This window comes from Scleropages formosus, chromosome 22 (genome assembly GCF_900964775.1).
Source record: "Scleropages formosus chromosome 22, fSclFor1.1, whole genome shotgun sequence".
In the NCBI taxonomy this organism is placed as follows: Eukaryota; Metazoa; Chordata; class Actinopteri; order Osteoglossiformes; family Osteoglossidae; genus Scleropages; species Scleropages formosus.
The window spans coordinates 2,074,636-2,099,785 of record NC_041827.1 but is presented as its reverse complement, the minus strand read 5'-3'; the positions used below and the strand labels follow the sequence as shown (position 1 = coordinate 2,099,785).

At 41.6% G+C, this 25,150-nt stretch overlaps 1 protein-coding gene across 3 annotated transcripts in view; it reads right to left on the bottom strand.

Moving 5' to 3' along the window:
- The window catches only part of LOC108918496 (plexin-A2-like), a 135,289-nt gene that overhangs the window by 98,423 nt on the left and 11,716 nt on the right, over window positions 1-25,150 (bottom strand). For all 3 annotated transcript variants that reach the window (XM_018725808.2, XM_018725811.2, XM_018725810.2), the window contains exons 2-3: window positions 10,356-11,686; window positions 5,028-5,210 (exon numbers count right to left, since the gene is read on the bottom strand). In XM_018725808.2, the coding sequence (XP_018581324.2) occupies window positions 5,028-5,210; window positions 10,356-11,564 (1,392 nt within the window). In that variant the 5' untranslated portion in view covers window positions 11,565-11,686. The remainder of the gene's footprint in view (window positions 1-5,027; window positions 5,211-10,355; window positions 11,687-25,150) is intronic.

The following is a 25,150-nucleotide window of genomic DNA, read 5'->3' as shown; positions in this document are numbered from 1 at the left end:
AGATAAACATTCACTAGTGTCAATGGAAAGACACAGGGTGTGTAAGTGCTACTGAGTGCACTTTGATTTGGATGTTAACTGAGAATGAGAGAAAAAAAAATGTCAATGTTTGTTAAAATGTGAGATAAACATTCAAGAATGGATCCGGAAAGATAACGTAAATTTTAAAAATCAGCATCAGTATTTAACAATATATATATTCTTTCTAAAGTGTTAACCAAACCACTGTTACTAAAGTGTAATTTTTATTACTCATTTCAATTAAAGAGGCAACTGATCAATATTATTAAACAGTACATTTACATTTACTCATTTAGCTAATGCTTTTCGCCAAAAGTGACTTACAGTTTTAGGATCCTTACAATTACAAAACAAACGAACACACACACACGCATGCACGCACACACACTTTCAGAACCGCTCGTCCCATACAGGGTCGCGGGGAACCAGAGCCTACCCGGTAACACGGCGTAAGGCCACAAGGGGAGGGGAAACACCCAGGACGGGACACCAGTCCATCGCAAGGCACCCCAAGCGGAACTCGAACCCCAGACCCACTAGAGAGCAGGACCTGCTCCAACCCACTGCGCCACCATGCCACCGCACCCCCTACAATTACAAAACATTACAATTATTCACCCATTTTTACAGCTGGTAAATTCTGACACAATACTGACCGAGTCTTGCTAAGCATCATATGAATATATCATTTTCTCCTGATATCAGTGATATATGAATAGTGTATTATACATGAATATCCGACTACTATCAAATGACAGGTAGAGAAAAAGTGCAGAAACCTCTGCTTCTTTCTGCTTCTCATCTCGTTCAATCTTTTTCCTCAGATTCCCAGAACGAATTGGCTAAATCACAGTTATCACCTCCAATCACACACTTTGTAGGAAGGAATCTGTGCAGTGTGGCATAAGGCCAAGACTCCACTTTGATAACCAGTGGAACTGTCAGCAAGAATGGAGTCATTTTGGGTGTTCACTGAGAATCCAGGGAAAAACTGTGAGAATAAAACACAGGGCACTGACTTTTATTATGGATACTTGTCTGCACAGTATATACTGGCTGAGGGTTTATTCTCGGCTGTGAGGAAGGGACATCAACAGCAACCTCTTCATGTTCTGCGCATTATTAAAAATTTATTAAAGACAAATATTTGGTTTTAAAAATGTCAGGTTTAATAATGATGAAATGCATTCTGGGCCTGTCAGTTGTACAATAATGCAAAATAGCAATAGTAAAAATACACACACACACACACACACACACACACACACACACACACACACACACACACACACACTTTCAGAACCGCTTGTCCCACACGGGGTCACGGGGAACCGGAGCCTACCCGGTAACACAGGGCGTAAGGCCGGAGGGGGAGGGGACACACCCAGGACGGGACGCCAGTCCGTCGCAAGGCACCCCAAGCGGGACTCAAACCCCAGACCCACCCTAGAGCAGGACCATGGTTCAACCCACTGTGCCACCGCACCCCCTGGAATAGTAAAAATAATTGTAATAAATGTTTGCAAATACCAAAAATTCGATAATAAATGAATAAGTGAATTTCCCATTACCATTACATTACCATACAGATAGGTCCTGCTTTTTTATCGTTATGTGGGATATTCCATGACCTTTTAATTAGACATGAAGTTTTTGTTTCGCGAGAATTTACCTGTTATTTCAGTCATACCTGTACAACGTGTGTGAATTACACTTTACGTAAAGTGAGATGTTTGTATGAAGAAGCAGACTGTACTAAGAACGTTCTGTTCATAGAGAACAACCCAGGATTGTTCTCTGTGGTCACCACATGCTCCTGTTTTGCCTCCCTGTTGTCCTCATAATGAACCAACACCTTTTCCCACTTGCCACACAACAGTGTTGCCTTGTAGCAAAGAAATACCAGGTGTTAGCTGCAGTTCTGAACAAGTGCCAAGGTCACTGAGGAGATGGGACCTTCAAGATGGCACATGCAACCCCTGCCGAGCATCAGGCTTCCCCGAACCCAGGGAGCCCCACATGGGCCAAGCAGGATGGCCGTCCTCCTTGGTCGCCTTTGTAATCGGATCAATACCAAGGGGCTGAGAGGCCCCTGCTGGGCCGGTTGCCGCAGATTAGAAGCTGCTTTCCAGAGAGAAGTGGCTCGGTAAACAAAGATCCAGCTCCCAGAGGACGGGGAAGCATCAGGCCACTCTCCAGTGAACGTTATCTCTGCAACATGTAAGACACCCTGGCTTGAGCAACCAACACTCATCATCATGAACCCAATAAAAAGATCTAGACCTCAGCTGTGTCCTCTTTGACTGTGTAATTGCAGATCACACGGACAAATAGTGTGTTGTGTTCCTTTGATCACGGAAGGTTTGAGAGTCATAAGGTACATACAGTACGGTACATACTTGTTTCATGGGTGCCTGTATTTCGCATTATTGATTTATTTATTTATGAAAGAGCCATTTTGTGTATGTATTCATGATTCAAGTTTCAAATATTGAATGAAATCGTTTGGTTACACGTGGCTTTGTTCTTTGAACAGATTCCTGAATCTGTGTCTCATTATTTCATCTGGCCATAGGATAATCTGATAACTAGCTACACATTTAAACAATACATGGGCAAGGGTTATGGAAACACGATATACAACAATAGATTTCTGACTGCTACCTTTGTTGTTTTTTAAAGTTTTACATTTTCATACAATTTAGAGATAAACGCCATGTTATGATTTTTTTTTTTTAACTCTTTCTTGGGCAAGGTATTTTACACTGGAATACATCCATGTGGAGAAAATAGTGATGAGCATCATGGAAACAGTTTATGGAACAATTCCACAAAGGGGATATTTACCATGAGCCTCAACACACAGAATGCCTCAACAAATTCTCCCCTTGTCCCAAAACATGACTATGATGTCACAATACCTTAGATTAGGGTTAGGTAACAGGACTGCTATGACTACATCAGGAGGATGACTACCTGGACACCTCACTATGTAACGGTCATTCATGACACAAAGGGATGCAGATAAAGCTGCCAGATATTATGAGGGTCTCATGTAGGGAGTCCACAAGCGGCTACTTGACTGGCATATTAATGTGTTAATCACCTCCATTGCCCAATAATATGACCTTTTAGGAGAGATTCTCATCTATGGGGCTTTGTAAAGTGAAGCTCTGGGATTACGTTCAGTTCTTTTCTCCGCTCACCACACTTGTCATGTTTTGATTTCCCCACTTACACTTGGCAGAACCGGGCATCGCAAAGTCACTTCTAGGTGATGCAATTGTCTGGTAACAGAGACCAGACAGAACCACACTGAACCCTGCACTAACAGGCGTGTGGCATGAGCCAAGTCCAAATCTTCTGCATCTTATCTCACATCCCTTATGAAATATAGAAATGGAATCAAACCTGCAGTTTAAATTCCACACCAATTAATATTTCAGTATAATGTCATTAAGTCAGTTTCATGCTTCGTTGTGTACATTTGCGCAGGCAAGTGGAGAAACCTGACCGTGTATCCTGCCCGTCTCAGTCAGCTCGTCAGTGTTCGAGCATCTGCCTCCTCCACTGCAAGCCATTTGGTTATTTAGTTGGCTCTTTTTGGCCTTGCTTCCTGCAGACTGACATTTGCCCTCACCTCCTGGATGCATTTGCCCCCATCTAGGAGCAGAAAAGGCACCAAAAGTGGCAGGAGCCATTTGCCCTCCTCTCTTTTGTTGGGCTTCAGCACAGGAACACAAATGAAAGGAGAAGCTCTGTAAAGCGAGATGAGGTGGGCAGAATGGCAGAGAGGCAGAGGGGGGTGGAATGGAGGATGTGTGGGGGTCATTGGGAATGGTGCCAGTCCAATTACAAGCAAACAGCATGGACTGCATTCACTTTCTCAGTTCACTCTCCCTCTGTCCCCCTTTCTATATTCTTCTTTCTAACACCACTCACTCTGCCTGTTTTTCAGACCCCCCAACCCCTTTTTTTATTATGGTATTAGCAGTTATGCTCATGGTTAGTGGTCGTGCTCAGTCCTCGGTGAATGGCTGCCATAGTGGAAAGCTCTAAGGTAAAACCAAGGCTGGCTTAGTTCATCCATGTGCTTTGCTCAGGGCTTAAGTGCTGCTATTGCTCCCCTCCCCCTTTTCGTGGTTCTCTCTCTTTCTCTCTCATTCCTGTTTTTTCCTCAGACTCTCAAATTTGAATTCAAAGGAGCTTCATTGACATGGGTAGAAATTCTTCCAGCTTTTGCCAAAAGCACATACATACACCCACGCATTTACAATCAATCCACTCTGAATTTCATCAAATGTTTCATAAACACCAGGCAGAGAAGCGATAAGTATTGAATAAATTGTAAGTTTTAATTTAAGTAAATAATAATAACAATAATAATAATAATAATAATAATAATAATAATAATAATAATACATTTTACATTGATCCCAGCTGCCCAGTATGACCTCTGTGCAGAAGTGATTTCCTGGATTCACTGTATCTCACTGTAATAAATTTTAGCTGCAGCTCTATCTCCTTGGGTTTTCTTCCTGTTGATCTCTTAGCTCAGATACAGCCACACTGTACTAAAAAGGAAATCAAGGGTGACGCAAGGAACAACAGAAGCCATCTTATCCTGGAAGCCTCCAAGTCTGCAAATCAGCCCTTCCAGGACAGCACCATCTTAGCCAACAATTTGTGAGTAGTAACACCAAAGGTATGCCACAGTGATGTCACTGCAGCAGCTGTCAAACAAATCTGATCGATGTCACACGTTCTGAAGTGATTTACTGATTTCAGTTAAATCATCATGTGAGAACGTCCGTTCCTGCCACAGCAATTCCCAACAGATTGGACTCATCCTGAGAATGTTGATTATGAAAAGCAGATCAGCTTCTGGAAACATCATGTAGAGTTGTAAAAGTTTCTCCGCTCACAAAAGCCTGGAAGGATCTTTGTTCATCATGATGAGACCCTGGTCTGCGATTTTTCTGACAATACCTCATCCTAGTACTCACCTTCTTCAGCCGCCCGCTCTTGGTGCCCACGAAGGCCACGCAGTGGCCATTGTAGTTATATGCAGCCACGGAGGTTAGCCGGTCACGAGTCTCCGTATACAGTGTGAGGCCAGTCACCAGTTGGGAGCCACCCAGGGGTTGATTGATGTCCAGCCCACAGAAGGAATCGTCAATGGGGACAGGCTGATAAGGATAAGGAACAGGGTATTGCCATTATTAATTACAGTTATTAATGTTATTTACCCTGTGTATATGTGCAAATGGTGAAATGTTTTTTATTAGTCAATAAAGCCCATTGAATTGAGTTTCAACTGATGGAGAGAGTCCATTAAAAATATAAATTTCCCTTGTGGGAGAGAAAAGTGCTTTAAATTATGTAACGATCATTAAGTTTTTATTTGCTATTATGTTCTCTGTTTATGCTATACGGCAAATTTACATGTTATTTATTTGTAAGAGCACAGCTGATTAACACTGAATGTAGTGTTGATTTTTTTTTTTTTAAAAAATTGGTTTTCAGGGCATAGTTGTTATGAAAATGCAGACTAACCTTGTAGTAAACTGGCAGCAAAGAAACCTTCTCTTCCAATCTACCTGTTAGTGCTACAAAAAGCATGGTAGGCTTTTGGTTCATGTCCCATGTAATAAGAGCTCCAGTAATTTCTCAATTTGTATAAATCGCTGAAAAATTACCAGCTATGTAATGTAATAAGCTGCAACTCCCTTCTCCATCAGTTTAAACTCCATGAGAATAGGAAGAACAACAAAACATTTATGACAGTCTTAACCAGTAATTTTTTTAACAACTGACTCTTTTCAGTAGAAATTTATATATAGGTTAAATGTTGATTTTTATGTATCATTGGCTGGGGTTTCAGAAAATGAAGATAGATCAGCAATATCAGGAACATGTAATGAAACCATTCTGCACTACGCAGTGGCTAGAGGTCCCATGTCAGCACGTGTATACACCGTAGAAACAAGCGGCCCTGCTAATGTGATAAAAGCACTTGTAGCTGGGAGGTCTGATGAGGCCAAACTGTAACTCCCTGGTCTTAATTGCCAAGATTTACATTGAACCTTGACACATATCTCATCACTCAGACTATACTGTAAGAACAGTATAAAATGGTGGTGACAGCATCATGCTGTGGGTATGGGTCTCCACAACAGCAACTAAATTGTATTCAGAATGAAGGGTAAATGCATTAAACAATCTACAAAGAAAGAGAAGATGAAAAAATGTTTATGCATTCTGTTGGAGACTTAAAGGATGGCACAGTGGTACAGCAGTAATGAAGTGTCACATAATGCATAATACTGTGTGTTGAGGTGTAGGTGTGAAACAGGCCTGAAACTCTGCAATGACCAAACAGAGAAGGGGATCAGAATAACTTGCTTACAATCTGGATTTCTACTATGAATATGTGGTTGTCTATGAGAATGTACCTGTAATGAATGTAACTGCATAAGAATGTCACTATTATTAATTTATTACTGGACTTTGGAAATAACAGCAGCAGTGAGAACATTACTATGGTGAAAACACACCACAAGGACACTGCTCAGCTCCAGACGGAGTTGTACTTGTCAGATTAAACAAATTCACTGTGTATCTCGCTCATGGAACCTACAGTCTGACAGAGGATGCAGGATGTAGGTTTACCTACACTAAATCTTCATAGAAAGCAAACTGCAGGGTTCGTAAAGTATAACGTATAAAGTGTCTGAGCTTTCCTGAGGCCCACGAAAAGATGACCTCCTTAATGCTCTCTCTATGTTATAATATGTGCAGCACATACAGCATCTGTACCATATTTGGTGCTGTAAATTTTACAATAAACTACTCTCTTTCTAAGTGATACCTTAAACAATGTTTTTAGTCTCTTTCTGAAATAATTTGACTTTAAAAAAACATTTCAATACATACAAAATTTAGAAAAAGAAGCTGGATATTCTGAAAATTTACTTGAGTGTACATAGAACTCATAACTTTATATGATTTTCGCTTGATACGTCAAATGACTGTTCCATTGATTTAACATTAGAGCACTTATAGATTTTTCTCAGAAAATGTGCAAAGAATTTCAAGTTCCTTTTAGACCATTACATTCTTCAAAGACAATGTTTACATGAAATATTCATATTTTCTCCTTTGGAAAAAAACACAAGGTCATCCAGCTCTGTAGATTTAAATAAAAGACGGAAACAGGATCGAAATGCGGGGCTTAAATCAGAATCACTGTTTCTATGAGCAGTCGTTCTGAAATCACATTATTTAAACCAAGATCAAACATGTCGTCATATAGACTGCTGCAGAATTATGGCATAAATTTACCATACTAAACTTAATTCAAGCACCACTTATGCATTCACAGTTGCTGGTATCTAATAATTTTCTTACAGTTCACTATTTCTCTACTTTCCTATTCACAAAGCTGAAGACTGTTACTAATGTATTTCATTTTAAAGAACTTACTCACCCTCCCCTGGGCAACATCTTGCTTTCAGATCCTAAGCCTTAACCACAATACTGCATAGTACATCTACAGATTGCTACATTTCATTTTGCAAAGTTCTTAAAGTACACACATAAAACAATATATTTGTGCTGTGGAACTGATTTAACTCCCTGTCACATGCCTACCTAGTTGAAGCTGTGAAAGATGTCATGTTAAAGGGGCACAAGACTGATATTTGTTTGTTTGCTTAGCAATAAATTACCCACAATTCTGTTCTCTGCCCAGCCAGGGCCAAGCATGTTAACAACAGTGAAAGAGTGATCCTTATTTCAAAAGGAGTGTGTTTCTTGATCATGAGAAAGAAATTAATGCTGTGGATTTTGCCAAGGCTGAGATGCATGTTTATTTGATTTAAACTGGCAGGCCTGACATTACACTAATGCATAGTGCAAAGGATGTCAGCTCAGTGCTCTTGATTTACCACCACAGAGGCATATATAACACACTCTGGTTACATCCACTGCTACTCTCCCCTTCAATTACATTTACATTGATTAATTTATCAGACGGTTTTCTCCAAAGCGACTTCCAAGAACTCTATGTATTGTGATCAGTCCACATACCTTATTCACCGCTGTGACTTACACTGCTAGATACACTACTTACAATGGGTCATTCAATTAATAATAACCAATAACTAATAATCAATTAATAACCAGAGCAGATCGATCCTCGATCTACTGACAATTTCCCAAGTAACATTTCTTTGACGATTTATTCCTGGCCTATACTTCGAACCTGGGCCCTTTCAGTCATGTACATAACTAACAAACTGTTTTCTGTCAGTTACATGACTATTTTGATGAGCCTTTTATGTTTCTGAGTAACTTTCCTCACTTCCTACAGTTGAAGTTGTGAGAGAAATGCCGAATGAATAATTGTAAATACAATGTCACTGTAGCTGCAGTTGTCAGTACAGGATTCAATTTCCCGAGAAATAAATGGTAAAATGGAGAGTAGGTTTACACACTGACACAGACTTGATGTTAAATAATGGTTTTTGAAGTACTTTGCTCAGAAAAGCACATTCACATAAAAAAATTCTTTCACATTAAAGGAACTTTAAAATCATATGACCAGTACTGGTGATAATTAATGAGCTCCATCAGCAGAGCCTAGCAGGATGTAATAATCTGCGATAACGACAATGTGCACTACATGGAACTCTTACGTGGCACAGTCAGTAAGTCCTAAGACTGGCTGCCGCACGGCCCTGTTGTAGTTCCAAGCCATTAGAATATTACCTGTACCACATCTGATCAATATGCAGAACTGGCAGAGCAAACAAGCTGCCGTCTAACGATTAACCGACCTCTGACCTCTGTGCTCTTCCTTCCATATTTGGGTGTCTCTCAGTTGCTTTTTCAAAGAAGACCAGGCAGCACAGGAGCAAACAGCATCCCCGTGGGTCTGGCAATCACCCTTGACATCTCACTAATGGTGGACTTACTGATGCTAATACAGTCAGTCAAAAGAGCCCCCTGGGGGAACGAGCACAAAGGCAGAGCTGTGTCTCAGATCTTCGAGGGGACATCATTAAAAATAAGAGCCCACTATCCCTCCCTACCAAGACACAGTCACACACACTCGCAGAAAGCCTTAGCAATCATACACCCAGTAGTAGACACACACAAACCTCTCTCTCGCTGTCGCTCAAACACACACGTAGACTCACGTGCACAAGGGCGCTCACACAAAGACCATTTTCAACCAATGGTCAGTAGCAACCACGTGCATATATGCAAACATACAGACTCACATACAGTCAGTAGCAGCTAAACATTAAGCAGCAGTCACACACATACACACACACACACACACACACACACACAGAGCTCAGGGGCCAATTAGTGTTCATAATTGTCTTTTTATCCATTTTGGCAACTAAAAGAACTGAGGCACAAAGGACTATGGCCACCTGGGACACATTCAAACTAAGGAAACATAACGATGCTGACAAGATGTCAGCGATACACATCTTACTGGAGATTTGTGAGGGAGAATGGAGATGTGAAAGCCTGTCTGTCGTCATGTTCTCTCCTCGTTCTCCCCCCTCACTCTCTCGCAGTGTGCGGAAACATATTTACTTGGATTGCACTGGAAACTGACTGTATCTCTTTGATATTTGCCAAGAAACACAAATCCCCTCTCTAATTTGCGAATGTCTTTGCTTTCATTATAGTCTTAATGAGCGTCTTCCCCTACAAAACTGCTAAGCCGTTATTGGCAATTACATGAAGAATAGTTCATCAGAGCTGCTAGATAATGAAATGTATACCCCTGCAAATAGGCTCATAATAGCTACCACAATTGTCTGTGTTATTACAAATCGGACCACCCACACTGCCCTCAACCACATGGCACCCCGGGTCGCTTAGAGGCTTTGGTTAAATCTAACTGAAATACTTACTACCTATGAAGTTTAATACATTAACTGGTGCCCTGAATGCATGTGGATGAGAGCTGGTGAATAGCTTTAAGATCTCAGATCAGAGAAGTAACCACTTACAAAAGCTTGCTGAACATTTTTATGCAATTCATTAAATGACATATAAGCCAATTGTATTCATTTAGTGTCAAAGACAAGGGATTTATCTGGAGGCATATACAGCCCTGGGTGGTGACTCTTACATATTTCTACAGCCTATATTCACTGTGCCCCTTTTCTGCTCATAAGCAGATGGACGATATAAAATGGTGCATTTGTCCTGGACTGGGCTGAATGGAGTGCAGTTAGAGTGCATCAATAATGGAGAATGGATTAGCATGCACAGCTTGTAGAGCTACATGTCAAGAAGGCTCTTACCGCCTTGGTGCACTGCACGTCTTTGCCCAGCAGCCAGTGGAGCTCCAGGTTACCCTCACCCTGGTAGCAGGACTGCAGACGATCCTTGATGCGAGCATTGATGTCTCGGATGGTGAAGATACAGAGCGCAGAGTCATCGGGTGGCCGGTGGTACTGCTTCTGGCCTTTTGCAAAGATTGCAAAAAGCACATCATCCTGGGCACTGACATTGAGAGCAGTTCCAAGTCGCCAACCTGCTTTGGCGAGGTATGCAGCCTGAAGGAGGCGGTACTCAGCCCCTCGGTGCATACAGCCCAGGGGTAGTGACGCATAGGAGTGGAACTTGTGGTCACCCTTGCAGAGACGCACAACATGGGAGGTGTAGAAGAGGTCACTAGGAGAGATGCCACCTGTCGAGGCCCCACCCTCTGGGATCTCGGGCTGCACAGTCAGGAAGTACACAAAGGCCCCACTGGCAAAACCATAGACATAATAGATGTCAAAGTGGGGAACGAGTGCCAGTGTATCAGATGGGATTTTTACTAAAGAGGAAACAAAATCAGTGTGGAGTTCATAGTCCAACATGGCAGAAGATTCAGGGTCTCGGGGCAACTTGCGGCTGGAGACGGTGGGGAAATAGTCCTGCTTACCACCTACTGCTGTACCAATGAAGAGTGTGCCGCCTTCACCCTGCGAGGGCACAAGAACCCCAAACATGGTGCCTGTACGGTTGACACTGGAGAGATAGTGCTCCTTTTTGTGTGAGGGCTCAACCAGAATGAAGAGGTCATCCAGTCGCAGCAGTTTGCACACACCCTGGTAGAGGCTGCCGCAGGCCAACAGGCGATTCTGTGAGTAGTCGATCAGTAACAGCTTGTTAACGTTGTTGGTGGACACCAGGGGCTCAGAGCAGGGCTGCACAATCAACGGTGGGTAGCAGGCCTTGTTGTCATCTTCAGGGCCTGTGTCATGGGACACCAGTAGGGTCAAATTCCCAGACAGCTTGTAAATCCTGTTCACGGCACCAATGTAGACCATTCCTGTTGTTTGGTGCACGGTCAGGTGGTTGAAGGCCCATTCTCGGCGTTCCGTATTAAAGCTGCTAAAAGACTGCCCTGCATCAGCTTTGGGGGTGAGGGCCACCAGCAATAGCAACCACCACATTAGGGTGCATTTGTTCCAAAATATGGAGCAAAATGAAGTCCACCCTGGATCAGACTGAGCCCCCATAACTCAGGTGGTCCGCAAAAGCAGAGAAATTGTCAGGAGAAGGAACGACAGGAAGAATCTTCCGAAGGTATTGCCAAGGGCTTGTCTGTGATTCTGAGGTTTGCTTAGGTCCTCACATAATTCTGAAAAAGACAGCAATCAGAAAGAAGAGCGCACACGTCAGCAGGAGGGAGAAAAGTCCCAGCTCACACAGTGCCAGGGGACACAAGGTAAAACCCAACTGAAAAAAGGGCTTCATTCACAAGACCACCCCCCTGCTGCTGCTGCTCTGACTCAAGATTTTTTCCACCCATATCATACGGGTGGATAGATGAGTGCTAACAGGAAAGACAATGACAGGAAATGTTAAAAGAATGCAGTTTCCAGAGGAAGTGCTTGAAAGGGTACAGTAATGCCAAAAAAATGTGCCTTGCTTGTTGTCCCATTGTAAGTCTTATTATAACCGGATACTTTTAAAATACCACCAAGTTATACCTGTCATAAAGTGAGGGGGAAAAAATACTATATTTTAAATAAAGGCATAAATCAACATGCATGGACAGCTCGTTACATTGGTTGGCATATTCGGTTGTGTAACAGGGAATGTTTCAGTCAAAAGCTATGAGCGAAAACATTATACACAAAATCATGGGGGAGCATTATCACACAGAGCGTGCATCAACATTAATAAGAGAAACATTGCATAACAGAACTGTTATTTAAGAAAAAAAATGAGATGACAGTGCCATACATTTGGAGAATTCACCCTTGTAATGTTTTCTTCCTTCTTCTCCGACAATCTTCGAAAGACATAGATGAAGGAAATGATGTCATTTATGTAATTCCACTCTGCACAGATCAAGCCTCTTGTTTGATCAGTCAAGGAAAAACAGTGAAGCAGCAGGAGGTGTGGGCCTCTCAATTTTAGCTGGGAGATAATCATCTCCATCATTGCAGGAAAGTGAATCTTGTTACCCGAACACATGTGGGAACAAATAGGAATCGTGCTCTCTGTGTCGCTCTTTAACTCCTGGTTAAAGCCTGGCTTAAATAGGATCTGCATCCAATAATTATGCTTTCCAGCCTTACTGCTCTATTTTTCCTTCCTCCTGTTCTCCTAAATCTGCCAGAATGAATCGCTCCAAGCCCATTGGTCATTCTCAGATTAATAACACTTTCACTCTAGACTTGGAAAATTCACATTTTCTGTGGTTCTTTTCTCTGTTTGCTTTTATGTCTGAAATAATATGCAATGGTTGATGAAAGGAGATCCAGCAGGAGCGATCACTTACGCAGAGATGGGTTTAAACCCATCTTTGGCACAGATGAATTTCATGTCTATTATTGATATTGGCAGGCTGTAGTGAGTTGATTATGATTAACATCATGGCATCATGTATCTTTAAACCACTTATTGAACCTGTCACTTAAATGAACCTGTTTGTAATACTGGAATGTATGATACAGCAACACTGGGACATACACTCACCAACCTCCTTAATGGGTATGCCTAGCTGGTACTGTGTGTGACCCTTTTTAGCCTCCAACACAACATGAATTTAACAACAAGATGCTGGGCAAATTCCTTATGGATCATGGTCTATGCTTGCTTGAGAGCTTTGTACAGTGCATTCATTCTGCTAACATGGCGCTGAAACCTCATCCCAATGATACTATTTTGACTTTAGAGGTGTGGGCTGTGAAGCCTATTTGACTGAAATACAGGTACAGCCAAACTGCAGAACTTCCATTGTGTTGGAAGTATTAATATGAAAATAGCTAGACTGGCTGTGAAAGGACATACCTGCTAAGCAACAATGTTTTAATATTTGCAGTACAGGCAGTTTCCAGGTTACAAACCTCCGACTTACATAGAGCTCATAGTTACAAACTACCCTCTTACTGACCGGAAGTAAATTTTTTTTGTCACCCTTAAGTAAAAATCAAATGAAAACTTCACAATTAAGACTATTATATTAAAAATTTGATTTACATAGAATGGTTCGTAATAATAAACGGGTGCTACTTTGCGAAGCACATCAAAACATTGCGCATCTACAGCGGTTTGTCGGCTCATGGGTGGGGGCATGTGAGCCCGAGGTAGGACAAAGACTTTCTTCTTTTCAGTCGGACCAAGTTGCTGTTAACAGTGTCTCATGTGTTACTGCTTTTGGCTTTAATTTTTTTATTTTTACCCTTGTAACCATGACACCAAAGCGCAAATGTAATGGAAATGATGGCGATGCATCAAATGAAAGGAAAATGACCACGACTGAAACTAAAGTGGAAATAATAAAGCGATCAGAAAAAGGTGAAATGCAAACAAACACTGGAAAAGTGAATACTAAAGTTTCTTTACACATGCACTCTCTCTCTCTCGCTCTCTCTCTCTCTTTGTTATAAATCCTGTAGTTGTCATGACCATGCCCTGCACCTCAACCAGCAGCTTCAACTGGAGCATTAATCGGAGCTATAAAAGACACTTTTCAGCGTCTTCCCCATTGCAGAATCTCACTCGAGACAACAGTCCCCTCTGCGTTCTCAAACTTATCTCGCTCTGCTTTTCCAAGTCTGTCCGTCATCATTCCCCAGACCTGTTCCACAAGAACCACGATTTCTGATCCTCGCCTCTGTCAGTTCGCCGATCGACCGATCATTCGCCCGTCCCCGACCACAAGAACATGTTTAGTCCTTTGATTCTGAATAATCGATTCTGCACTTGGGTCCAGCCCCCTCTGTGTCCTCTGGTCTTCATGACAGTAGCAACATTTATTATTAGCTATTTCTATGTCTCTCTCTATTATAAATACTGTACTTACATGTATTATTCTTCTTATTGTTATTATTTCCATTATTATCATTACATTGTATTATTTTTATTACCATATCGTTATATTAACGTGTATCCAGAAGTACTTCTTTCATGTTTTTTATGCATAGAAAGGTATACAATACACTAAGACAAACATTTGACAAACTGATGTTAGATACCCACTGTACCTAACTGTTCCAACTTACATAAAAATCCAACTTAAAGACAGACCGAGGAACGGAAGTCGGTCATAATCCGGGGACTGCCTTTATTCAAACAATGCTCAGTTGGTACTAAAAAACCTAATGTGTGTCAAGGAAACATGGTACCATTAACTGCAGGCAGGATGGGCCCATGGATTTATTCATTTGATTCAAATTTCTGACCTTATCATCAACATATCCCCAAAGAAACTGGGATTCAAAAGAACAGACAATGTTCTTCCACTCGTCTATTTCCAGTTGTTGTGACCTGTAGATTGGATTCTCATTTTCTTGTTGTGCATTCACGTGGGACCAACCCTGCATGGGCTTCTGCTGCTGTAGTCCATCTACTTAAAGGTTTTAAGAGTTATGCATTCTCAAATACAGTTCCACACACTATTGTTGCATCGAGCTGTTATTTTCTAACTTCTGGCATGCTAGCTTGCACTAGTCTTGCTATTCTCTTCTGAGCACTCATCAGTAATATCTTCCACCCACAGACCTGCCACTGACTGCAATTTTCTTTGTCCATCACACCATCCTCTGTCAGCTGTAATGTGCAAACCACACAGTGCCAAAATCACTGGAGGGTGTCAGTTTCTAACCTGAACCCTATGATGCTGGAACCAGTTCTGCAGACACCATGATCATGCCAATTCAATGTGAGTTAGACCACAAGTCCATTGTAATACTCATCTGAACAGTAACTGGACTCCTTGATCCAGTCTGCATGTTTCAAACACTAAGTTTGGGCTCTCGGTCTAAGGGAGCAAGGTGCATGTGCAAAAGAACCAGATGTACCTACGGAGACTGGCTGACGACTATATTTTGTGTTTCATTTTCAGAGCACACCAAACAAGACGTCATGTAGCTTTTTATTACTGGCATCAAAAATAAACTTCAAATGACAACTGACTTGAAATCGTTTAAAAATAGTTTTTGGTGTCCCACTCTAAATGCTATGAAGTTATGTTTTAACTTGAGCTAGTCACAAGAAGGCCTTCTGATGCAGGTGGTGTTAGGTTAAAGATGCGCATACGTGCATGATGTTGCTCAATTCCAGTGGAAGATGGGTTAGCTGTGCCCTAAAAGTGCAGCATAGGGGCAGTGGGAGTTGGTGGAGCCATTTAAGTGCTGATCAGCTTGCCGTGAAGTAGGAGTGCGCTGGAAGAAGCCTCAGGGCTCTTGCTGAGAGAACTTTTCTGTCAGCCTCCTTCCGGTAAAGAAGTGCCAGAGCACCAAATGTTTACCAAAGGAATGTTCTTTTTAATAAAAAGCGAAAGTAATAATCAGTGGAGAACTTTTGAGGCAGAACATACCAGCACTTTCCTTTTCACAGGAATAGTCACTTTTCATAGATTCTTGCTTTCACAGTGCTATTCATTTGTTGCTTAGCTGACACTTTTATCCAGAGAAACTAATAATGTATTGGAAAAATTCTTATTTTCCAAGAGAAATTCAATTCAAAGTACCTCGTTTGAAAGTAGCAGCAGCAGGGAGTGGGCTTTAAACTAACAACCTGTAGGTTACAGACCAAGTACTTTCCAGCTATACTTCCTACTAGGCTGCATGCATTAAAAATGGAATGTGAATCACTCACTTGATAGTTAAAATGACTAGTTAAAATTACGAGCCACATCGCCTCTCAAATCCCATTAAGTGCTGTGGCACCGGATGAAACAAGAGCATGTGAATCAAATGCTTCAGACTGTTTTCAAACAGCAGATGCATTTTTTTTTTTGTTTGTGTACCTTTGTTTTGTTTATTTTGTTTGTGTAACTTTAAAAAAAAAATGTAGGAAGGTGATCAGGAATCGGAGTTTTGTGCACCTACTCGTGCGATGAACATTGGTGCATAAAGTGGAAAGAAACAAATTGAGATGTATCTTGCTTTGGAGAAAAGCATCTGCTAAATGAATAAATGTAAATGTGATGTAAATGTAAAAATTCATCAAATTCAACAATAATATACCAAGTGATAGTTGTAAATATAGTCTTATTTACATTTTTGACATTTATGCATTGGCAGATGCATTTCTCCAAAGTGATGTGCAGCACAGTGTATAAAAAAAACTGCATCCTACAACAACAGCGGACTTAGATACATGCACACAATTGTTGAAACACAGCACGTTTGCTTGATAGCACCATTGTCATAAGTTAAAAACTCCAGTAGCTACCAAATGAAGAGACGTACAAACAGGAAAACTGGTAGATCAAAAATAACAGGTGGTGAAGGACTAACTGAAGAATATTTCAGGGGCCCGGGATGGTCTGAAAGAGACTAATTTTGAGACTCACTTACCCACATGCCAGTGAAACGTACATTTTCTCTCTCATACACACACACTATGGCAGAGTCACCAACACACTTGACAGCATGTCTTTGAATTGTGGAAGAAAACCCACAAAACATGGGGATAACATGCAAACTCCATACAGAATGAGTAGGGATTGAACCCATGTCACCTCACGCACCCAAACACTGTGAAACAACAGTGCAACTCATTATACTATTGTGCCGTGTTGCCAGAAAGGGTTCTGCAATTTTGAAGTACAGACTGTGTTCATTCCACGGGTCAAGACTGATAAATAATTTATTTTAGATTTTGGACCCTTGAGGTGGATGAGTACGATGGTACCACACAGTTGGTACATCCTTCTAAAGTGTACTGGGGAGATGATCCTTTAGTTGTCTTGTAACTCTACAAAGTTTATGATACGAGAAAGGAATAGCAGGGAGATACAGTATTTCAGTGTTGGAGATATTGAGAACACCTCTGAGAAGTGCTATGAAAGCTAAGAAGTCTCCAGGTGAAGATTTTTGTCTGTTCTCACTTCTGCAGTATTTCTGCCATTTGGTTTATGGATGATAGTTTGACTATCCAGGATTCGGTAGGTACATGGAGGGGTAACCAGCCAGTAAATGGATGCAAATAGACTTATTTATTTTACTGTAAATTCAGAAGCAGTTATGTAAAATTTTGAAGCTACAAAAATGGATAATGTACAGTATTTTCTTGCCTCACATTTCAAATGTCATTTTCCAAAATTCATCATTGCCACTCATTCTTAGCTTGATGGTATGAGCTGTCTTCGTGAATCTCTGCAGCCCAGTGATGAGTGCAGTCTGTCTGTAGCAGTCATTTACATTTCCATGACACATGACACAGCCATTGTGTAATTTTTGCATTTTGCATTCATGAAATTGCGTACTGCTCAAGTCTTTTAAAGTCTACTTGAGGCATGCTTTGGCAAGACCAGTCACCAACACTTGGGTTCAGCTTGCCAAGCACCAAAGATCACTGAGTCACATAAATATTCCATGCATTCCTGAGTAACATATAGACACATTTAGAGTTGGGAAAAGGCACAGGGATGGAACTACAGGGTGTCTCTGTTTTAAGGGAGAACTAATTGTACTGTGCACCCTGGAAACTATGAGCACACACGCGCATGCCATGAACACTGTGAAACGAGTGCAGTTATTCTGTTTGCAAACAAATGATTTCAGTGCTGTGTTACACCACCAGAATGAGCTCCATTCCCCACGTACCTTCATTGCACACTGTTAATGAGTCCTAATAAGGCTGAGAAATTGATAATGCTTTGTGACACCCTTTTTTTGAAACATGGGGCCCGGTGGAGAAAAATCACAACTTTAACAGTGAAATAACTGACTGATTGACTTGGTGAAAAGGAGGGAGGGGGTCCCATGCAATCCTAGCAAACACCAGCTTTCCCCTGTGTAGCACTGACACACAGAGAAAGGCTCACATAGTGTAGAAGACAGGATGTCCAAGGAAAACCAAGTGCAGAGAAACTGATAGAAGAAGCACACAGAGAAAAGCAAAAGAGGTGTATAATGACACAAGAGAGGGCAAGATTATTTGAATGAGCTACACTCAGAATGACAAGACAGAACTTCTGGAATCTATATGGTGTGCACTTTGATTCTGGAATTCTCTGATGCAGACATACTCCCACAAGGCAGTGCAGGAGTCCATGTTGCCATGGTGAAGCTTGGCTGATGCAGGTGCAGCTAAGCTGATTTTGACTGAGGAATAAAGAGCTGTGGCCAATCAGATGTCAGCACACACTAAAGCTGCACCTGAGGTACATTAATTGTACATTTAAGATAAGCAAGACTCAATCAGAAACTGTGGTAAATACAATGGGTTCTCAACTCACAAATACAATTGGGTCTGGAACCCTATTCTTAACACATTTATGTTATGTCCATTTTATTCTGAGGTAAGATTTTTTTTTTTTTTTTTTTTTTTTTTTAAAGAAAAGGCTATAATGAATTCAAAAATCACTTAAAGGCCTTTATTATTTATATTACTGATAAACTGCCCACCCTATGCAGGGATGCTGTGTTCCAGAGCCTATTCTGGAAACACAGGGCATGAGAAGAGCTTCACCATAGATAGGATCCCAGTCTGTTGTAATATTTTCTTTAGAATTTATTGTCCAGAAACAACATTCGTTCTATTGAATTACTTGGGGGGGAAGAAAACATCCACAATTTTCTGTTTTTGACCAATTCATCCCATGCTCATGCGCGATTCTCAGCATCTGGTCACTTTCAGTTTGCTTTATTATCTATGCAGACAAAGTTCAAGATCTTTTTATTGACCTTGACCTACAATAAAAATGAAAACAAATTTTAAATGAATGAAAATAAGAATTTGTTGACTTCACAGACTCATAATGAATTCCGTTCATTGAGGGATTATCCCAAAGCATGTACAGTGCTCATCATCTTGTCGTTGAAACCCAAGACTCAAACATCACACAAGGTGTAATCACCGTGGAAAAGAATTGAACTGATCCAGCACTACATTCCTTATCTGAGTATGTTCTACTGGCAACTAATAGCTGGGTGTGGAAACCCAGGTTACATTTCATCTGAAAGAAGCAAATTTTTGAAAACAGACCAGAACAAAATAAATAAATACACACACACACACACTTTCTGAACCGCTTGTCCCAGACAGAGTTGCAGGGAGCCGGAGCCTACCCGGCAACACAGGGAGTAAGGCCGGAGGGGGAGGGGACACACCCAGGCCGGGGCGCCAGTCCGCCACAAGGCACCCCAAGTGGGACTTGAACCGCAGACCCACCAGAGAGCAGGACCCGGTCTAACCCACTGCGCCACCTATATATATATATATATATATAAATAAATAAATAAATAAATAAATAAATAAATAAATAAATAAATAAATAATACATGAACTGAGATATGTTTGAGAATTCACAATTCAAAAGGAACCCAGTGTACTTATAAAAAGCTCACAGATGGTTTCAGTCTTTGAGAAACACAGACTACTGTTATTCTTTGTTTATTAAAGACTTTTCTGAAAACTCAAGTAATTTAGTAGAGTGGTTAGATGCATTTATTGTGAACATTTCTATTTCTTTACTACCAAGCAAAATATGTATGTTATCTTAAATTTCTAATATAATCTAGACTTTATGAACATTAAATATTACATTTTAGGTTGACTTTACCTGTTTTGTTTTCCTCTTGAAAGCTTTTTCTATAAAGCTGAGATTCCTTTGCAGGCATTTATCAAAATTCCTGAAAGCTATGTACATGATAAAAGAGTCCATTGGCTCTTACAAAGAAATCATTAAATTCCAGTTTTGTTAGAAAATGGCCATGAATAACATTATGAAGTATTAGCTTTAAAGTAAGATTAACATAATTGAAAGGTATGTAGGGGGTGCGGTGGCGCAGTGGGTTGGACCGCAGTCCTGCTCTCCGGTGGGTCTGGGGTTCAAGTCCCGCTTGGGGTGCCTTGTGCTGGACTGGCGTCCCGTCCTGGGTGTGTCCCCTTCCCCCTCCGGCTTTACGCCCTGTGTTGCCGGGTAGGCTCCGTGACCCCGTACGGGACAAGCGGTTCTGAAAATGTGTGTGTGTGTGTGAAAGGTATGTCACCTGTCTTTCCAAGTAAAGGAAATGCTCCCAGACTATCCCGGTTTTATTTTCTTTTCCATGTGGAAAATTTACAACAAACATGCTGTTACAAATATTTCTGTCTTTTGAAAGCTTCCCGTGCTGCATTTTTAATTATCCAGTTCGGGTCACAATGATCAGAACCAGCGTGCTATCCTGGAAACCACTACAGTTAAAAAAAAGAGTCTTTGTAAGAGGGCTGCAGGGAGTAGAAAGTGATGGAACACAACAGAACTTGTTGCCATGTGATTATTGACTGAACTTTTATAGGCTCTTACTGAAGAACCTGAATTGCTTAAAAATCTAAGTTTCTTCAGAAGAATATCAGGGTTTTCAAATAAACAATGTCACCTGGTTGAATTACATAATCTCTACTAAGTGTATCATTATTATAGGCAAAACTGTGCAGTTCTCTTCGTGACCTATGAGGATTGTACAGTTGGCAAAATGACGTTTAAATTCGACTTAGCAACAGGCAGTCAATTAAAGAGTGACCCCCCCTCGGATATAGTAGCCACTGTGCAAGCGAATACAGTGCTGTCAGATTCGAGGTGGTACAAATGCCAAGCATATGGTGACACAGTCCATGGCACTGGAACGAATGCAGGTGGGTCCCCTCCATGCCTGCACACCTGAGCCCCCCACACACGCACACACACACACACTCCACTCACAAGCAGTCTGTCCCTCCTAGACTCCTCTGCCTCCAACAACATCTGGTGTTAATAACTCCAGTTCTGGGCAGAGCCCACAATCTACACCTGTCCCCCAGTCACATACTGGCTCATCCAGCAGGCTGTAACTGCCCATATCATTGTTTGCTTGTTCATTCATCACAGCACATGCACATTGGCTGAAGCCACCTGTCCTAAGTGGGGTCACAGTAAGCAAGAGCCTAACCCAGCAACACAGGGCACAAGGCTGGAAGGTGAAGGGACACACCCAGGACGGGACACCAGTGCGTCACAAGGCACCCCAAGCAGGACTCGAAACCCAGACCCACTGGAGAGCAGGATCCGGTCCAACTCACTGCGCCACCACACCCCCTTTTTGGAGTGTTAAAACATTATTTTAAAATATAACTAGCCTGACACCAAACTTCCAACAGAGACAACCCGTAGGCGAATCCATGCAAAAAAAACCTACAAGGATTAGGGTAACAGATTCAAGAAAAAGGGTTATTTTCCTATCACTGCACCTGGGACTGCAGCTATAGCCGTTGTCTTCACAGCCCTGTGCATTCCTCCGAAAACATGAGTCATCCTGGCCTTGGGGCTCAGATACTATGTGTAAAATATACACGTTCGCCATGAAGAGACCAGTAATCACAGGTCCATTGAGAGCTGTTTTGAGGCAGCGGGAATTATCTTGTAAATGATCGTCCTTTAGCTACGCACAGCGTCGCTAGGTACCGTGTGCCACGTCTGAGACTGAATGCTCATTTATTTGATTTAGTGGATCTGGGGGAGGAGTTCACCCACCACAAGCCATCGTGTGGAGCATGTCGGCCCTGATTTACACCCTCCGTCTCATCCTCTGCTTTATAGGTGCCTGTGAGGACAAGCGTTAGCCTCTGTAGCTAAAGGCTTATATCAAGACCTCTGAACAGCAGTCAGAGCAGGAGAACAAAAGTGGAAAAGGAATGCAAGAAACAGGAAGAAAAAGGGTCACAGAATATGAAAGTTTAACATTTGCTGTAACTACATTTATGTAAGCTTCATATTCTGCACATATTGCTTTAAAGGATTTGACAAAAGGCTCTTCGTGCAAACGAAAAGGTAGAGGAAAAAGACTTTGTTACCACCGACACGTCCAAACAAATGCAAAAGAAGCAAACCATGATAACCTTTAATAACCTGAGGACTTAAAGAGAGACACCAAGATTAGACATGGGTGGCTCATGGAGCTACACTGGTAAATTGCGTGTAAATTAGAGCTGGGCTGGCTATAGAGGAGAAGAAGCTGGGCTTTTAGGTATCACTGTGAAAAACTCTCAGAGGCTACACAGAAATACATGGGAAATAGTATCATTTCTAGAAAACAGTAAAGGAGACAGGCACTTCATGTCTCGTTCCAGTTATAGTCATTACTGGTGCGGACTGTTAATTCTTAAAAGGGCCGTGGCTTGTTTTAGATGCCATCCAAGAATAGAATATACTGCCACAGTGGTCTGGAGGAGAACAAGTCTGAACTGTAATGTTCTCACCGGCTTCACCAAACTATCATTTTAACTCTAACAAAATGATGTCTGTAATACATGCACTGTCAGGAGCATTAAAAATTGTCCTTCCGAATATCCTGCTACAATCTCTTGACCATCTCTAAAGGCTTTGTGGAGCAGGAGTCATTGAAACACAGCAGGCCAGGCTGTTTAACACCAAAAGAACAAACGAGTTCCCCTTCCCCACATCGGAGTCATGTCATGTCATTAGAGGTGATGAAATGAGACAGATTTATGTCCTACTGTATCACCCTGTAAAGTCCTACACATCCAACGCAAGGGTACGGATATGACACTTTGCTTGGGGAGAAACAGAGGATTACTTACGCTTGCATGTATTCATTCAGCTGATGCTCCTCCCAGGAGCAACACAACACACTGTTTTGAATCGCAGATGTTTCCAACCAAGGCAGCTTCCTGAATGCGCTGCCCTTAATAAATCAAGAATGGCTGCCTCACTTTAATGGCTTTTTTTTATTCGTCACATTAACTAGCCATGGACACCACTGGGGCCCGATCTGGACCTCTGAGTCGCCAATCTTATGTTTACAAACCCTGTTCCTTAACCAGTATTTTATTGGATACCCTGCTACGGGGAGTCACAGGGAAGCTCTCAGTAAAATGTCATCTGCTGCTGCACCCAAGCCCACGTCAGTGTCAGTGAACCCTACAGCCATAGAGAAAGCCAGTGTCCCCTTCTGTGAGCTGGTACAGACCGACCAGACAAATTCAACTTCAGAATAAATAAATGAAGGCAATTACCAAATTCGTTTACTACGCCACTGAGACAGAAGTAGGTCAAAGTGGGTAGGGAAATGAAAGAGGACCCGAAGGCTGAGGCTGGGATCCCCGCAAGCGGAGTGAAATCAGGACACACCAAGGCCTTTTTAATAAGCATGGCTGGCAAGTGTCTCATAGTAATTCCTGATATGTGGGACCAGCATGGAATGAGTGTTTCATTATCATTAATCCCTCCTTCCTTTTCTGTTAGAAGATGAAGACCTACGATACCTACACTCTAATCCTTGGGGGCCACACTGGCTTGGCTTTTTTAGGCGTCTTTAAATAGGAGACCATGAGGATCTGGGCTCATGGGAGATAATTATGAGACCACATATGAGCTGTAATCAGACAAATAGGGTAACATCAGTGAGCTGCTCCTAAGTGCAGGTAGCATGATGATGACAGATAGAGGCTTGCAACCTGGAGACTGCTGGCTCAAGTCCCAGTAGGGGGTCTTTGCTGTAGAACCCTCCAGTGAAGTGTCTGGCTTAAATTTTATTTATTTGTGACTGTATCTGAGAGTGACAGAAACAAACAAGGGGTAGGAGGGCAAGAGAGAAATAGGGAATGCCACACTGAAATTAGACATGATTGAAAGAATTCATTTCTGTTGATTCTTAAAGCGTCCTTCTGCTTCCGCCTCTCTAAGGCCAGTGCTGCTTGCAGGACCTTGCATTTTCCAGCGTTTTCCTTGCGAACAGGGCAGAGATGCAACGGAAACAGGGTGGAAAAGGCCTTCCTGCCAGCAAGAAAACACAGCCCACATCCTCAGCAAAGAATGGGAACCGTGTGACTCTGCATAAAACCAGCTGGTATTTCTGGCAGCTTTCTCAGATTCGCTGGTGCACGCTGAGACTAGAACTACAGGCAATCACTGAGTAGTGGAGCTTCAGAAGACTAAAATAACAGGACACGCCAACTGCAGATCTCACAGTGGTGGCTAAATTGATATGAAAGGTTACAGTCACATTGTCCTCACCGGAACAGACAGAATCTTCTGGAACGTGTCAGAAAGGTGTCAACAGGGATGTTGGTGAAAGCTCTGTGTCATGTATTCTTTCTAGTTTAACACTGGAATTCGAGCCGGGAAATTGTTATGTCCATGCTTGTTGATGGGTTTAAAACTATTACTTTTAGTATTATACTCATTTTCTCTCCAGAGGAATTGGTTGAACTTGTAAATCACTTCCTTTTTCTCAGTTTAGAATCTAAACCAGTACATTCCATGGTTTGTGAAAGAGTGCATATTGTGCTAAACTTAAAAGTATGGGACTGAAACTCATGCAAAAGCCAGGGCTAGAAAGGTTTTCTGCAGACAGTGTTCAAACATTGTAATGCAAAAAATTTGCATTTTTGTTGAAATTAAATGAAATTTACACTAAATGAAAATTCACTTTGTTCAGAGTTTCATTCATTCATAATAACTTAGTAGCATTTTGTAGTTTATATACCACACTTCTCTTTACATATCGAAGATGTCAGCGATGAAGTTTCTTCTGTCTAATAAAATTTAATCTGAATGACAACTCATGGGCTCATACTTTTTCAGGCAACATGCTTGGATAATGGCAACTGATCATTTTTGAGAAACATTGTAATTTGCTTTTCTTGATTTATGCTTACA